We start from the raw sequence: 15,308 nt of genomic DNA, 5'->3' as shown, positions 1-15,308 counted from the left end.
AGTTTTGTTTTTTTGTTTTTTTTAAAGTCCCCGACTTGTGTGTGTGTGTGTGTGTGTGTGTGTGTGTGTTTGTCACACTTACAGCCCCACCAACTCTCTGGAGAGATACACATAGTGTCTCCTGTTTGATGGCCACAGGTTGTAGTACCAGTTGGGTCAGCAAGGCGCCCTAAAGAAAGAAAACTTTTTCAGTTGCACCATCAATTGTATAGCTGGGTAACTGTTCTTATATGTTCCCTCAGTTTGGGGGCTGTCTAACTCCCTATAGACATCACAATACTTTTTAAAGGAAGAGAAATTTGATTCTAATTAACCAAGTAGTATTTATGAGGAAAAGATTTTGAGCTTACCTGAAGTAAGCATCCATCCAAGCTGCAGAGGCAGTCCCCACATAGGATTTTCTGTTGCGGTTGGTCCCATGGATCCCATGAATGGGTCTGTAGCAGCGATCATCAGCCGGTAAAGACTCATCCGGTTAAGGAAGTGCCAGGGATCAGGAGTCACAATGCCATTCTGAATGGGTAACTCTGTCACTTGGCTGGCTGTCTGTGCCCACAGGATGGGCATGCCATTTTCCAGGATAACGGCAGCGCTGGTGAGAGACACAGCAAGCGCAAGGACGATGCTGAGGGCCGTGAGACGCAGCATGACGGCAGACAGGGGTGGAATCAAGAGCACACACTCTGGACTGAGATGTCACAGAGAGAGACAATGTATATATACTGAGATGGTCTGACCCTCACAGACAAAGCCAACACACACACTCACTTGATGCCACGTGACCTGCTGCTCAGAAGGCCAAATTGACTGACAGATAAGGGTATGTGTGCACAGAGTTCAATATTTTATTTTCTTTCTTTTTTTTTCTTGTTAGACTTTTTGACTCTTTGGGTTATGGATATGATAGAAATACAGTTTGTCTTTATTCTCTGTCTATCATATCCATAACCCATCCAATAAGCAAATTAGAAAGGTCTACTAATACCAGATCTGATATAATGAATACAAATGTAATAAACATACTAACAAAAACAAGAAAAAAACAGTGTATACAAAATTATGAACAAGAATTATGAAGGTTACACGTGTACTGGCAACGATTTGCCTAACATTAACAATTACATAATAAGTAACAATTGCAAAAGATTCATCACAAGGAGAAAGACGTGAGAAACAAGCTTTCAGAAGCAAGAGATACTGAAACTTTCAATAAACCCACCTAAAGGCCTGTGATGTAGGTTGCAGCCAGGACAGTAAAAGTAACCAGCAATGTCTCACATTTTGCTGGCAAGCTAATGAAGAAATTAAGGAAAGACCCAAGACCAAAGAATTATAACAGCCCTGTTGAACTGAAACGCAGACATAGGTTTTATGGAAGGACAGAGTCATCTTAAGTGTAAAAACGGTGACACAACATCCAGTTTTGTTTTGTTTGTTTTTTTGTTTTTTTTGTTTGACATTGAGTCCAAATGTGGGATGAAGTGGATTACTTGCAAAGAGGCTTGTACAGTCAGAAGGACCACACACATATGTTGTACTTTTGTTTCTTCTTAAGTGGAAGAGGGTGTTTGCTGTCCAGCCCCTTAGGGTCAACGAAACAGTTGGGTTGAAGGAAATCTATGTATTTAAGGGCAAGGTAAGTGTGTGAATCACCAGGACTATATTTTCTAAGGAGGAGCATGTGCAGGCTGAAAAATATGAGGCTCTTGCACTATTCATAATTCTCCCTTTAATACAATCAAGATGCAATTATAATTCTGATTGGCTTATTTTATGTCTTGAGATAAGTAAGCACAGAGGAATTAAATGGACCAATCAGCATAAAGTGCCCAAGGTGCCATGGTATCGATTCTGCAAATGTCTGACCTCTGCTGGAAGGACAAACACCAATCCTCCAATGATATTCCCTGATTTTATGGATTTTAAGGCTTTCCCTTTAATTTTTCCCTCCTCTCAACATGCACATAATATTAAGTAGAACTGATGGATTTAAGGTTACTTGAACTGTCCTGAATGCACTTTGAACCTCGCCTCTCTGCAAACTGATAACCTGTTCAGACCATACAGGGCAGCTTGTGTATATCTTATTGCTAAACAGAGGTGAAGTCATATCTGCAGAACACTATGCTGCCAAACAGAAATCCCCCATCCCAACACTCTCAAAAAAGTCACCAGAGTTCAAGACCCCAAAAGTTCAACTGATAATATAGATTATAAAACTCATTTTGTACCCAAAGCCAAGGTGAGGGAAGGCAAAACGCGATTCCCATGTGATCTGGCTCACATGTAGTTGTCACAAGGGAAAAGGTCAAATGACTTCCAAGAATTAAGCTTGATTGCATGATATGTTGATGTTCTCTTTGTTATGATACTTTTTTTGCAGACAAATTTAGATAGATACTTGATTTTGCACATGTTGAACTTAAATCTCACACCAATTGCACAGTTTGGGATTGGTGTTATGAGAACTGGACTTTATTTTTGTGTGGCCAACCAAAGTGAACCTTGATGTGCAAGCTGCTGAACTTACTCGACAGCACATGTACTGTACGCACGATAATGACAATGGTTACATGGACCTGAGGCTGTATGGAGGACTTTAGAGAAACTGGGGCCATTTGGATTCAGATCTGGCCCATGTGAGGGCCATGGCACATGATTGATGTAATTCATGTAATTCATGAAATTTCATCCTCTATGAACACTTCAGACGTGTGCACAGAGGGAATAGCCATTGATAGGCGATCATATAAAATAAACTATGTGAAAATACGATTTCAATTTGTGCAAAAATAGCAGTAAAAGTTGCTTTTAAACACAATCCAATATTTTAAGACAGTCTAATGTTGTAAAGTTACTACACTTTTGCACACCAACAAAAGAGATGTTTTGAGGATCTTAGCTGTAATTTTTAACCCTGATGATTTCACACATGATCCTTTAAATGCCGGATCGGACCTAATGAGTCCTCTGAACACGCTCTTTGTTTTTTCTCTTCACTTTTGATGCTCCATGTGATTCCTCCCATGACGCGCTGACCTGGCCCCTCGCCGCTCCTCACGTCATGTGACGGGGGGCGTGGCACAGAATCAGGAAGCAAGGCGCCGCTGCGACGCTCCAGAGAAGAGGTAAAAACACACACGAACTTTTACGCAAACACGAACATTTAGGGGAAGACAGCGCGGGTAACGGTCTGCAAAGTTAAACCCGAGCTGACGGTGTCAAGTTTTTACGGCCAGCGGGAGGAAATTCAAAGAGTTTGTTGCCAAAGCGAGGCGGAGAGAAAACCGTGAAATTATGCTGCGTTCACGGCTGCTGGGCGTTTTGGTTGTGTGAAAGTGGACAGAAAGCGGCTATAACACCTGGTGTAACAACAGAAGTGACTGTCCTGCTATTATATCAACTAATGATTCATTTATGCATTTCCCCGACGAAGTAAATGGACAGGCAGGGAGCCGCAGAAAGTCCAATCAGGGCGGAAAACCTGATTAAGTGTGTCGTTGTTTCCCCACAGCAGATGGCTCTTTGCATACTGATCTGTCTAACCTCTGCCTTCAGTCAGGAGCACAGGAAGTCTGCATGGCTGGCTCATTGTAAACACTGGCCCAACACACCTTCACAAAATCACTCACGTCCAGCTTTGTCTCACTTGGCCTCTGGTTGACATTTCATTGTTTACGTTTCACTGCAAGGGCAACTGCTGTGCAGCATATGGACAAAAGTCTGCGGACACCTTCACCTCAGTGTATTTTATTACTTCAAAAAATTTATTTATTGACCGCCATTGCTTGATAGACATGGCAGAAAATGCCAAGGCTTTTTTGTTTGTTTTTTGTTACAGCAGTGTGTCGGCTTGCTGGGGTTCGAGAATGAAATCAGACCTGTGGGGTGAAAAGCTGAGTCTGACATTAGTGGTTGGACTGTTAAACGCCGCATAACTGTATCAGCACAACCTATTTTAATGTGTAGCTTTATCGCCACAATTAAAACCATTGTGGAGGCATAACCACTAAAATGCTGTTGGAAAAGCAGATTTGTGAAAATCTATTGGAACTATGCGAATTTACGTGCTAAATGGATTTATCCTCAGTGCCCAAAGGGGTTTTTGTATGTGACTCATCAACTCACTGAAATAACTGCAGTAACTATAGTAACAACATCTCAGTGTGACCCATGAATAATGAAGAGAGAGACTGTGCTCTTCTGTGTCTTCACAGTGCTTCATCATGGCTTACCAGGCTGGGATTCAAGAGGAGCCCAGTGCTTTAGTTCACAGCATCAGCACCAACATCCAGAAGCTCACCCTGCTGAGTAATGCTGTGTACACACACACACACACACACACACACAGGGTGATGCTCATATCAGCTGCATCAGTCAGATTGCCTCCACGTTACCAACGTCAATGTGTGAATGACGGTGGAGTTGTGGAGATACTTCAGCACAGATAAACAAATGTCTGCTCTCCTTTTTTCTCACCAGCATCTGAGCTGCAGAGGGCAGTGAATCTGCTGGGAACAGAGCAGGACAGCAACCAGCTGCGACACACACTGTAAGTGACACAGACAGGGTTGAGCTGTCATGGTGAACGGTGAAAAATACAGGTGCAAAAACTGGGACTGTTCAAGCAAGCAGTCAACTGATTAATCATTAAAACACCATTACACTGATGCTGATATTCACTGACCTCCACTCCTACTCTCCATTAAACTCTGACTTAAAATGAAGTCTGTCAGTGTGTAAACAGAATGAAAAGAATGATCCAGACGTAATTTTTCTCTGGTCTCCAGGCAACAGAAACAGCAGCAAGGCAACTTGCTGGCCAAGGAGACTGACCGCCAGATCAAAGCATTCAGTGCACTTCCTGTTGGCCCTGATCAGGTATTGAAATTATCAGTAACTTCTTCTGCCTTGATTTTTTTTCTACATTTCTCACTAGACTGAATAAATGAAACAGACATGACCTTTTAACTCCGTGGCTTCTCTGGTAATGTTTTTTTCTGTCTCCTAGCGGCAAAGAAAGATACAGAAGGAACGTCTGTTGAATGACTTCTCGGCCGCCCTAAACAGTTTCCAAAAGATCCAGCGGCAGGCAGCCGACAAAGAGAGAGAGTTTGTGGCCAGAGTCAGAGCTAGCTCTAGGGTGTCGGTGAGTAATCTGCTGCCAGCAAAGCCCCAATGGCCTGTGCAATAGACTGTGATTAAATTTGGCCAATAATTTTTAGTAGTAGTACACTGAAATGGATTTAGTTTGGGAAATGATTTGGGGAAGGGCATGAATGTATATGAGGAGGTTTTGCTGAAATGAACAGATCAGAGCAACTCATTAAAAAGAACTAAGAAATGAAGGACCAGTATATTCTGGCCTGTGTGAACTGAACTTGGAGCAGTGTTAAAGTTGTTGTTACATGAGTCAATATCAGAATCTGTTTGTGTGCCAGCAAATAAACAAAAAGAAGCTTCAACAAAAGTATGTTAGTATTATTTTCTAGACTAGTGTACTGATCAAAATGTACCATTTTTTTTTTTGTTAAGTTTTGTCATTGTCATCATTACTATAAATGTACTATGTATCTCTACATTTGTGTTGCCTTTCTGGGATTGACTCTGTTAGTTTTTGTGTGTCCCAATTGTTATTTTCTAGATGACACTAGGCAGTAATAACTTCCATAGTGTATTTATATGTATTTCAACTGAAGTAAAGTTTCACTAGAGGTTCTCTTGTGGCTTTTAAGCGTGACGGCTTTCAACACCTACAGTATTCCCTTGGGGGAGTCTGTTTGTTTGGCATCTTGCCTGTTACCTCAGTACACAGAAAAGTGTCTGTATGTGCTGCGTTCACACTGATAAGCAGGAATAGTTTCTTACTGCTAAAGTCATTTCTGGATCACTGTGCATACAATTTTGACACCAAACTGTTCAGCCACTGCTAACATCTTGAAAGTATCCTATACCTACTGAGTCATTGCTTCACCCATAAGCTTCGAAAGAAATTTCCTCATACTTCAAATATTAAGTAGACATTTTTACTTACTTTCCTTTAACAGGGAGGGCAGCCTGATGACAGCTTTGGAAATGTGCCTCAATTCCCGAGGTCAGTTTAATGTTTCAGGATATTATTGTCCTTTGTTGTCTCTTTTTTGTAGTAATTCATGCTTTAACTACTCTCGCTGCATCACGTTTGTTTCTGCAGTGACTCCCAGTCACAGGCTCAGACCGAGGCCATTACTGAAGATGACCTGAGGCTGATCCAGGAGAGAGAGTCAGCCATCAGGCAGTTGGAGGTACGCATTAATGGACAAATGCCTATAATAGCTCTTCAAAAATAAGTGACACCTCAAGCTCCCCTTTTCACATGAGCCTTTTTTCCTTGATTCAGTCTGACATCACAGATATCAATGACATCTTCAAGGATCTGGGGATGATGGTGCATGAGCAGGGAGACATGATAGGTGAGCAACTGTCACAGTTTAGCACTTTACCTCTCTGTGTCTTTATCTGTTTACAGTCAAATATCTACCTACAGATGGTAAGAACCTAGATATGCTTATCTACACAGATCCTCTGTATTGCTACAGGGACTGGCATCACTTCAAGCAGTTTACTCTGTGTTGGATAAATCCATATGTAATGAGAGGAAGTGTTTTCTTTAAAAAGAGGTTTATCAAAATGGGTGCTCTCCATTGAGTGCTGCATATAAAACTGTCTGTTCATGTGTGCTCTGCAGACAGTATAGAAGCCAATGTGGAGAATGCCGAAGTAAATGTCCAGAACGCCACCACACAGCTTTCCCGTGCTGCAGACTACCAGGTAAAACAGGGCAGAGAGGAAAATTAGTACAGTCATGTAGATATATAGAAAGAAGGGAGTAAACAAGACGAAAGGGAGGAGACAAGACATTTAAATGTGTTAATGGTAACTCAGTTTGTGACTCAAAGAGGAAGAAATCCAAGCAAGAATGGGTTCTTAAGGCATTTCTCAGGTTAGAGCATGTGTGGATATGTGATTCTGCACATGGACTCCCTTGTGTAACCAAGTTATTAGGCACTTAAAAACTTCAAAGAAGCCTTGGAGAAAGAGACATAAGGGTGGAAATAAAAGAAAAAGTGAACTTGAAAACATAATTTAGTCCAAGGGAACATTACCTCTGTCCAGTAAGATTCAGATCATATCTATTTATCCATTTATTGCTGTAACAACCGCTTTTGGGCTTTTTCTCCCTTCCAGAGGAGCTCTCGGAAGAAGATCTGCATCCTGATAATAGTGCTGGCTGTAGTTGCTGTTATAGTAGGACTTATCATCTGGGGGGCTGTTGGCAAATAAGGTATTCCTCTTATCTGCTTCAGTCTTCAGCCTGGACAAAGGATGACGTATCATCCTTCTCTCTTAAATCTACTTCTTTTCTCGCCTCTTATCATGAGGGGAGTTATTGAGTGTCTATCTGCCCTTTTATTTTTTGTTTTGATTTTATTTTAAAAGTTATTTTAGTGTGTGTTGACTGCTTGCTCCCTTACAATGAACAAAAGTAGCACCGATAGCTTTATTATTTTAATCAGCTTTAATTGAATTATTTGTGTCAGATTTAGCCAGGATTTACTTCGACAGAAAGTAGATTTTCATTTTCACCTATTTTTGAGTTGAAGGACCAAACAATGGCTCAGTACTTTTGTGTGCAAGAAACTTCCACTACTGTCCTGACAATGTGTGTGAAATTAGCTGAATTTTGGATAATATGCAGTATGAACAAATGCCAAATGAAGCTGCAGCTGTCAGTAGGAAGGTGCAAGAGATATTTCTCCAGCTGCATTCTTCTATCTGGTTACATACACAAAGACATGCTGAACATGCTAAAAGTCTCACCACAGTTAAACTATGAAGTGCACTTTGTACATTTATTGCAAATATCTGCCTTATAGCTGTTGTGAAATATAGCCAAACGTCATTCAGCTCATTCTAACAAGTGACAAAACAACCTTTTTTAATCATTATTTACTGTCCTTTAAGTAGTTGTGAATTAAATTAAATACAAATTCATGGTGTTATATTCTGATGCTAAAATTAAGTGCTGTACAAACTCATCCTAAATCTTCTGGTAAGAATATTAAAATACACTATGCACTATCAGCCAATCATCAGCCAATCCCCCTGTCCAATAATAAGAGGAAGACTTTCAGGAGGTAGTGTGTTTCCTTTGACTAGATGAGTAATTTTTAACTGCTTAGGCCAGAAAGATTGCTTGTATGTGAGGGATGATGCTTTTATTAAATCACTGATATTCCACAGGTGATTCCATACAAAGAAGCCTGTAATGCAGCCACTTAAGGCAAGAGTGGAGTAATAGCTTGGGCTTCAATTTATAGTTGGCTTTAACCTACTTTGCTTGGCCTGCTTTTTTTTAAGCCCCTGCACACCATACAGACATCTTTAGATGGACATACCTATTAAAAACCATTTTATTGGGACCAGTTATAGTCACAAGAAGTCTAATCCGCCTCAGTACACAGAAACACCGCTGGGGTTTGTCTTTTATTTGCATGACCTTAAAATTGCTCAAGTGAAAGTATTGACACTTATTTGCTTTCTTTGACAGATAGACTGATTATAATGCATAAACAAACCAAAACCTACCAAAAACAGGAATCAAGGCGAACACTACTGCTCACACCACAGTTTCACCCAAGGGTAAAATTATGATCATGTAGGTTTTTTGTATCGAGATTTAGCTACTATGTGCTGAAAACTTCCTGAATGTACAGAGCTTAAAGTAAGACTGCTTTTTACCAAATACTGGAACTTTATGATTTTTACATGATCACATGATTCTTAAATAAAGAGAAAAAAAGACCCAAAGATTCTTATTTCTTTTTAAAATTTCCTGCCTTTCGAAGTTTGGATTATATTACATAGTTGTGCTGAAACTACCATAATTCTTACAGTTGAAGCTTCCTTTTTGTACAATATGTTGTTTACCAAAGTCAATGGCAGGTTCCTGGCTGACACTCAGTAGACATGACATTACATACCATTGGGCTCTTAATTGTTCATATGAATCTGTCTACTCATAGCTTTATCACTATCTCAGTCCTGCTGTGAAAGTGTTCATGGGAGAGAGCTCTAATGCAGAGCATATGAACTTTTTATTTTTCATATTTTAAATCTCAATACCATGCCAGACATTTATAGACACAGACAGACAGTATTCTGGCTGAACTCTGAGCTGAACATTAGCTCAATATGATTGTATCCAGAACTGTCATACTCGTGTTTTACTCTTAAAGCAAGACTTTGTTCCTGTTTCTTGAAAAATGCATGAAGTCATCACTTTCTGAACACAAGGACAGTCTAACTTCTCATTGTTCAGACTGGTGCTCAGAAAAAGCAAAAAAGCACTGGAGTTAATGCGTCATTTGTTGTTGAGGCCGGGCCAAAAATGTCCATCTAAATAAAAGTCAAAATCAAAATTTAACTCACCAAAAGCATTTTGATAGAAATTTAAAAAATAAATAAAAGTGGACCAACTACGAATCTGTGTGGCACACCTCAGGAGATGATGTCTTGTTTAGAAGAAAAAGAAAAAAAAAAAAAACCCGCATCCTATGTCATTTCTTTGCTTACCTCTCAGCCTGAATGAAGTAGGTTTCAGTCAGCAATGAGAGGATGAGATCAGGGAGCAGAAGGGAGTTAGCTTGTATATGTCAGAGCAGACAGTATTGGAGTTGGACAGGGATGTGGAAGTAACAGGCTGCTGTGACGCAGAAGGCGAAGGTTTCCCTGGCAGAGTTAGAAATGAGGAGGATTTGGACACAGTGTTGTAAATACATCACTTGGGCACAGAATGGGTTGAACTAGACGTTAGTAGGCCAAGGAATATTTTGGGCTGGTTACACACACAAGCACGTACAAATGATGGGTTGCTGAAAAGAGCTGAGTAAGGCTTTCCTTCTGAGATGGAAATGTGTCAGCTAAGCAGGCCCAGGAAAGTTTGACCAGGATGCAAATCTACTGCAGAGAAGGCTAAGGCGTTTGGTTTTACGTAACGAGTTGTTAGGTTGTTTTTTAGTTGATCTAATTTTCCTTGACGTTAATTTCACTGCCGTATTTAAGAAAAATGCTGAGCACAGGTACAAATGTGATTCTAGCAGACGAGAATCAAGGCTTAACCTCCCAGATGTTGGTATCCCGCAGAGTCCTCTTTATGAAAGCATCATGTGTCTGGGGCACAGAGGCTGTTTTTGCCTACTGCTCTGGAAAATCAGAAATAATGACAGACATTAAACGTAGCAGAGACTGTACATGGATATTTGGTCTTGCTGTGATAAATTGGAAAAATAACTCATCTGGGTAAACAATGAAGTCACTGAAGTCAGGTTCTTGCGTGTGTTATGAGAAGGTGGATCGGGGGAAATGACAAGTTGCAGTTAGTATTCCCCTCCATTAATATTCTGAAAGCGACTCTTCTAAATACAGACAGTGCAAACAGTGAAGGTCTCATTCTTCATGTTTGCATCTTTTCCACAGAGACGCAGGGAAGGAGACACAACTCCTCATAAAAGAAAATCAAAAACTGGCTGTTGAAGAGAGACTAAATATGGCCAAATAATCCTTTATGTACAAACAGCATGAAATACAAATTTTAAAGAGAGCTGCGGCCACTAAGTATTTGATTTTCAGAATAACATACAGACTTTATCCTAAAATTTAAATCCAGAGCTTTTTCCACACGTGGCTCGTGCCAACAAATGAACTGACCCAATTTGTGTAAAGATAGTGAAAGAACCCACGTAATGTCACCTCTAATTTCACTACTTAAACCTCCTTTAGAGTTTGAGCCATGACGATCTGAATAAATTTGGCAAAAACAATGCAATCAAAGGAAATTAAATATTCCATCCAACAGGGGGCAGTGCAGTATTACATACCATACCCATCAAATCCTCAATATACCATCAATCTATGCATTACTTTGATTGTCATTCATTATGTTGTTACTTTACACAGTCTTGAGGAGTAAACTACAATGCCCACTACTCATACTGATGCACACGTTCAAAGTAAATTAAAGACGTTAAGGGAAAAACAAGTCAACACCTACAGGAATAAAGAATAAGAAGAGGCTCTTGCAAACTTTCTCAGACCTTTATCACAGTCAGTCAGGAACATCTGAGTGACTGATTCTTTTTGCGGGTCCATGTTAATCAGATTAGCTCAAAGGCCAGACTGTTCTTTAAAGTGGTTGCTGCTCAGTTTCAAGCCCTTCAGAGGCTGCAGCAGTGTCCTTGAATCAGACAATGACTCGTTGTCTGCTCTGGAGTACAGATCAGCCAGTAATGATTCCCATCAGATGGTTGGGAAATAGCTCTGAAGTCTACACTATTTTTTCAGCTGAATTTGTGTTAGCAGAAGCCTTATGCTCATCATAATTTAATCTTCTTTTTTTTTAATCATCCATACCATTTAAAGGGCTAACTAAAGCCCACGGGATGTTTCCAGGCTATCATGTTAATAGAAACTACATTTATCTGAAAGTCATATTGATTCAACATGTGTCTGGAAGAGTGACAGACATTTTTCAATGCTGCATAGAGCTTTATCAGCACTGTAAGTAATACCTGCATGAATGTTATTAAGTCAGTTATTAAGCTCATGTTGGCCTTTGACTATCACAACTGCGTCAAGGTTCAATCTGATTTCAAACAGAACAGAGAATCAACTCAAAGCAGGCTTTATGACTATGAGGATTTAGCACCCTCTTAAGAACCATGTGTGATGACTTTACTCAAAATAATTCATGAAGTGTCAACATAGAATGACAAGAAATAGCTAATCAGTGCACACATGGCATATCAGTGAAGTCTGAGTAATTGAACACTGTGTTGCGACTGAGCATCCTAGTTTCCATTCAAAGTCCCTGACTTGTAATCCTTAAACCTGATCCAGAGCTCCAGAGGGCAGCATTCCTCTCAGCAGCCCAGGAATGTAAACTTTACTTTGGAGTCCAGCTGTGGGCCAGCAGGAGGAATGCAGCATGATTGCTGTTAAAAAGGTTTCTCAGTGGTGTACTCTCTCTGAAAAGAATTATTTTAAAAAAAGGTCATAAATAAAGATGAGGTACAGCTGGCACTGGTGGGATGACAACTGGCACTACAACTGAAAAACATGCAAGCCAGAGAGAGAGAGAGAGAGAGAGGGTGGGGGGGTGGGTGGGTGTTAGATTTAGAGGCTTCTGTGTATTCTGGTAAATATTGATGTTTTTCTGAAGAGGAAGTAGCTCTCAGGTATGTGACAGGATGTTCCACGCTGAGAGGAAACCGCTGCACTCACCTGCTGTTTCAAAGTTAAAATTCCACCAGTGAAGAAACCTCACTTCACCTGTACTGAGCTGTTAACTCACCGTGTACCAAACTTAATATGGCGCTTTCTGCACATAGGAGCTAATGGTCAACAACTGCAAACATTTTTAAACTAGAAACCAGAAAATGTCAGTAAACAGTACACATTATGCTCATTTATGTTGAAGCATGCCAACATGAATGAGTAAATACATTTAAAGCTGCTTAAATTTTTCTGCAAAATTTTGTTTTATCAGTAGTTCAAACTACTTAATGTATTTAATGTAATAGGTGTTGCTCATAGTGACATACCTCCAGGGAACTACCATCCAATTGCACTTCCTCTCAGCTTTATTGGACTTTTTCTTTTTTATGCCTCTGGTGATTCACACCACTCTCATCAAACATGATTCCAGTCATAGCAAGCTGCTGTCACCACACAGAAAGTCCTTTTGCCGTTGACTCACCATTAGTTTATCCACCGCGTTGAGACTAATTCAGTGGCAGCTACTGACCACTTAAAAGTAACTTGTGCTATTGAGTGCCGTGATTTCTAAAGCTACTAAATGTCTCGCAGGTCTGTGTAATTTCAGCATCTCTGAATTACAAGTACATACTGAAATAATTTTTTCAGTCAGACCTTTAGTATGTATATGCTCGTGTGCATATGACAGAATACCACTGTGGCAACAAATATTGTCCCAGCCACAGTTGAAGCCGATGTGCTTGACATTCTGAGCTTAAAGCTTTGGGTTGTAGGTATCCTGTAGATGTCTCTGATTTACAGCTCAAACAGCCAGTAGATTAATTCATTCATTTGTTACAAAGAAAGTAAAAAGGCTTTCATAAATCTCCTTGTTTATCTTTTTTTTTTTTTTTTTTTTTACATTCTGTGTGTACAAGTTAAATGCCATCCGGGTTTGCTCACCTCAAATCATTGCCTATATGTTGGAGAATGTTTGCACAGAGGAATGTAACCAGGAGAAAAAATGCAGGAAGACAAACTGCAGTGACCTTGTGCAGCGCATGAGACGTCATAACCTCCAACCACCTCGACGTTGCTGGGAGTGAAGAATGAGGAATGGATGAAGGGATGCTGGAAGGCAGGGAGGTAATTGAGGAATGGATGTGTGTCTCCTAGGTGGCCATGTTGTTACTCTGGAAGGATGTGGGCACTGGTCAGACCACACACACACACACACACACACACACACACAAAAACAGACACAAACTGCGTGCACACTGGTAGCAAGGCCTAGCCAACCTTCTGCTCTTGTTATTGTTATGCAGTGGTAAGGGTTTAACTCTGGAACTTCAGCCTGATGGGGTCATATGAATTAGACTCTAAGTTGGTGCAGTGGTATGTATTTGAGTCTTAGTTTCTATAATGGTGGGCAATAAATTGTGGGTCATGGTAAGACTGGAGGGATTTGGCTCTGGGTTAGAGTTCTTGTTGGACTGCAGCTACACTTTGAGAATTTGGATGAAAAAGGAAAAACATGCCAGTAGAGTTAGCTCGATGGAGTTCCATCCAAACTACATAATTTTAGGCAATTATGGAACCAAATTTGTATCATTTTCTGTCTCTGTTTTCCTTCCATGGGGCTGGGGACATGTCGTCCTAGCTTATTTGACTATTTTGGCTTTTTTGGCCTTAATAAGCAATTGTGATGGAACAGGCCAAAATGATTGTACACGTTCAATGAAAGACAGTTTAAAACATCATTGTAGCATTTTTAGTGTTACTTATCATTATGGCTGAAACTTCTTTGATTTCAAAAAGCATTCCTCTATAAATCAAAATTTGTCTTCGATCACAGCAAGAAAATCCACATTAAGGGCCTTTTTCTTTCCAGCTGTGCATATTCATCATAAATTGTAATGGTGGGACTAATAAAATTATAATACAGACTGTTAACAGTGTAGGCTTTGCAAATTATGCTAATTGATTTATTCCTTGAAAAACAGTCTTGTTGATAAATGTTATAGTTGTGAGATCCACACATTTGTTAAGAATATTTTTCATGTATTTATTATTTCAGTGGTGGAGCTACTGGACAGAACCAGCAAAGCAGGATTTCACACCCATTTCTTACAGATCGGGCCCAAAGTGAGTTATATCTGTTAATCAGCTGCACTGAAAGGCATTTGACGTCAGCAATGGACAAAGCTAACAGGAAAAGAGGTGAGTGTTGTTTGAGCAGGCAGGTGGGGCAGTTGAAGTCAATAGGTTAAGAGGGGTTGATAGGTGGGGCAGCAGTGGTGGTCAGGCCAAAGCCACTCAGCAAACACAGCTTGCTGTCATCAACACATCAGACATATGAATAAGCAGAAGTCTGTGAGAAGGATGGAGGAAGGATAAGCGTGTGAGAGAAGGAGAGGAGGGGAGACGGACAGCTCACGAGAGGGAATGAGCGAAGGAGGGAGGCCCTCGGTTTACTCACAGTGGTGTGATATGTTCGTCATGTTTTCACACTGGGGGGATTCTCAGACTGCCACTTTCCATATCACTGCCTGGCATATATGTTAAACACAGCTGGTTTATGAAACCAAACAACTGAGGATAGATGCAATGAAATGTACAGAGGAGCATTGGACTGTGAGAAATGAGACAAAATGGCCTTAATGAATGAGGAGAAATTGGAGATAATAGGAATGAATGAGGTGAGATGTCCCACACTAATGATATTCTAAAATTGTTGATGATGCCCTGAGATTAAACGAGATGAGAGGAGGTAAATTCACTTCAGATGAGATGAAATTCAAATTGCTTGCTGCACTGGTCAGACGAAAACATAGTATGAATTTCACCACCAGGGTGAGTTTTTTTTTTTTACTTTTACTTTTTTATCTGCTTAAACAAAGACATAAAATAAGCTAAACAGATTCAGGTTCTAGTCAGAGTTCAACTAAATCTACCCCCTCCCCCCCTTCTCTGTTCTGTGACCAGTTCAAGTCAAGCCTCAAAGGCACAAATCT

General features: G+C 40.3%; 2 protein-coding genes across 7 annotated transcripts in view; one reads left to right on the top strand and one right to left on the bottom strand.

Moving 5' to 3' along the window:
* Positions 1 to 15,308, bottom strand: part of LOC115037956 (protein LEG1 homolog) — a 30,348-nt gene that overhangs the window by 2,421 nt on the left and 12,619 nt on the right. Inside the window, exons 2-4 of one of the 5 annotated variants that reach the window (XM_029496752.1) lie at positions 14,774 to 14,843; positions 351 to 592; positions 83 to 169 (exon numbers count right to left, since the gene is read on the bottom strand). In XM_029496752.1, coding sequence (XP_029352612.1) covers positions 83 to 169; positions 351 to 567 — 304 coding nt within the window. In that variant the 5' untranslated portion in view covers positions 568 to 592; positions 14,774 to 14,843. Of the gene's footprint in view, positions 1 to 82; positions 170 to 350; positions 728 to 1,219; positions 1,364 to 9,615; positions 10,208 to 14,773; positions 14,844 to 15,308 lie in introns of those variants that run through there. The other 4 variants (XM_029496751.1, XM_029496753.1, XM_029496754.1 and 1 more) reach the window with 4 other exon arrangements.
* On the top strand, positions 3,079 to 8,845 carry stx7l (syntaxin 7-like). 2 transcript variants are annotated; one of them, XM_029496756.1, is made up of 11 exons: positions 3,079 to 3,128; positions 4,218 to 4,311; positions 4,483 to 4,552; positions 4,791 to 4,881; positions 5,012 to 5,149; positions 5,655 to 5,657; positions 6,048 to 6,094; positions 6,194 to 6,284; positions 6,380 to 6,452; positions 6,728 to 6,810; positions 7,228 to 8,845. In XM_029496756.1, the coding sequence occupies exons 2-11, from the start codon at positions 4,227 to 4,229 to the stop codon at positions 7,321 to 7,323; spliced, it is 777 nt and encodes a 258-aa protein (XP_029352616.1). In that variant the 5' UTR covers positions 3,079 to 3,128; positions 4,218 to 4,226; the 3' UTR covers positions 7,324 to 8,845. The 2 variants fall into 2 exon arrangements, with proteins under 2 accessions (XP_029352616.1, XP_029352615.1); XM_029496755.1 differs by lacking the exon at positions 5,655 to 5,657.

This window comes from Echeneis naucrates, chromosome 24, assembly GCF_900963305.1.
Source record: "Echeneis naucrates chromosome 24, fEcheNa1.1, whole genome shotgun sequence".
NCBI classification, from domain to species: Eukaryota; Metazoa; Chordata; class Actinopteri; order Carangiformes; family Echeneidae; genus Echeneis; species Echeneis naucrates.
The sequence above is the reverse complement of the archived record's forward strand: the minus strand, read 5'-3'. Positions and strand labels throughout refer to the sequence as shown.

Excerpts from the sequence above, each read along its gene's own strand:
- stx7l (XM_029496756.1), top strand. The coding sequence starts at position 4,227 with ATGGCTTACCAGGCTGGGATTCAAGAGGAGCCCAGTGCTTTAGTTCAC. Across the intron at positions 6,095-6,193 it reads AATGTGCCTCAATTCCCGAG|TGACTCCCAGTCACAGGCTC; the intron begins GTCAGTTTAATG and ends TTGTTTCTGCAG. Across the intron at positions 6,811-7,227 it reads CCCGTGCTGCAGACTACCAG|AGGAGCTCTCGGAAGAAGAT; the intron begins GTAAAACAGGGC and ends TCTCCCTTCCAG.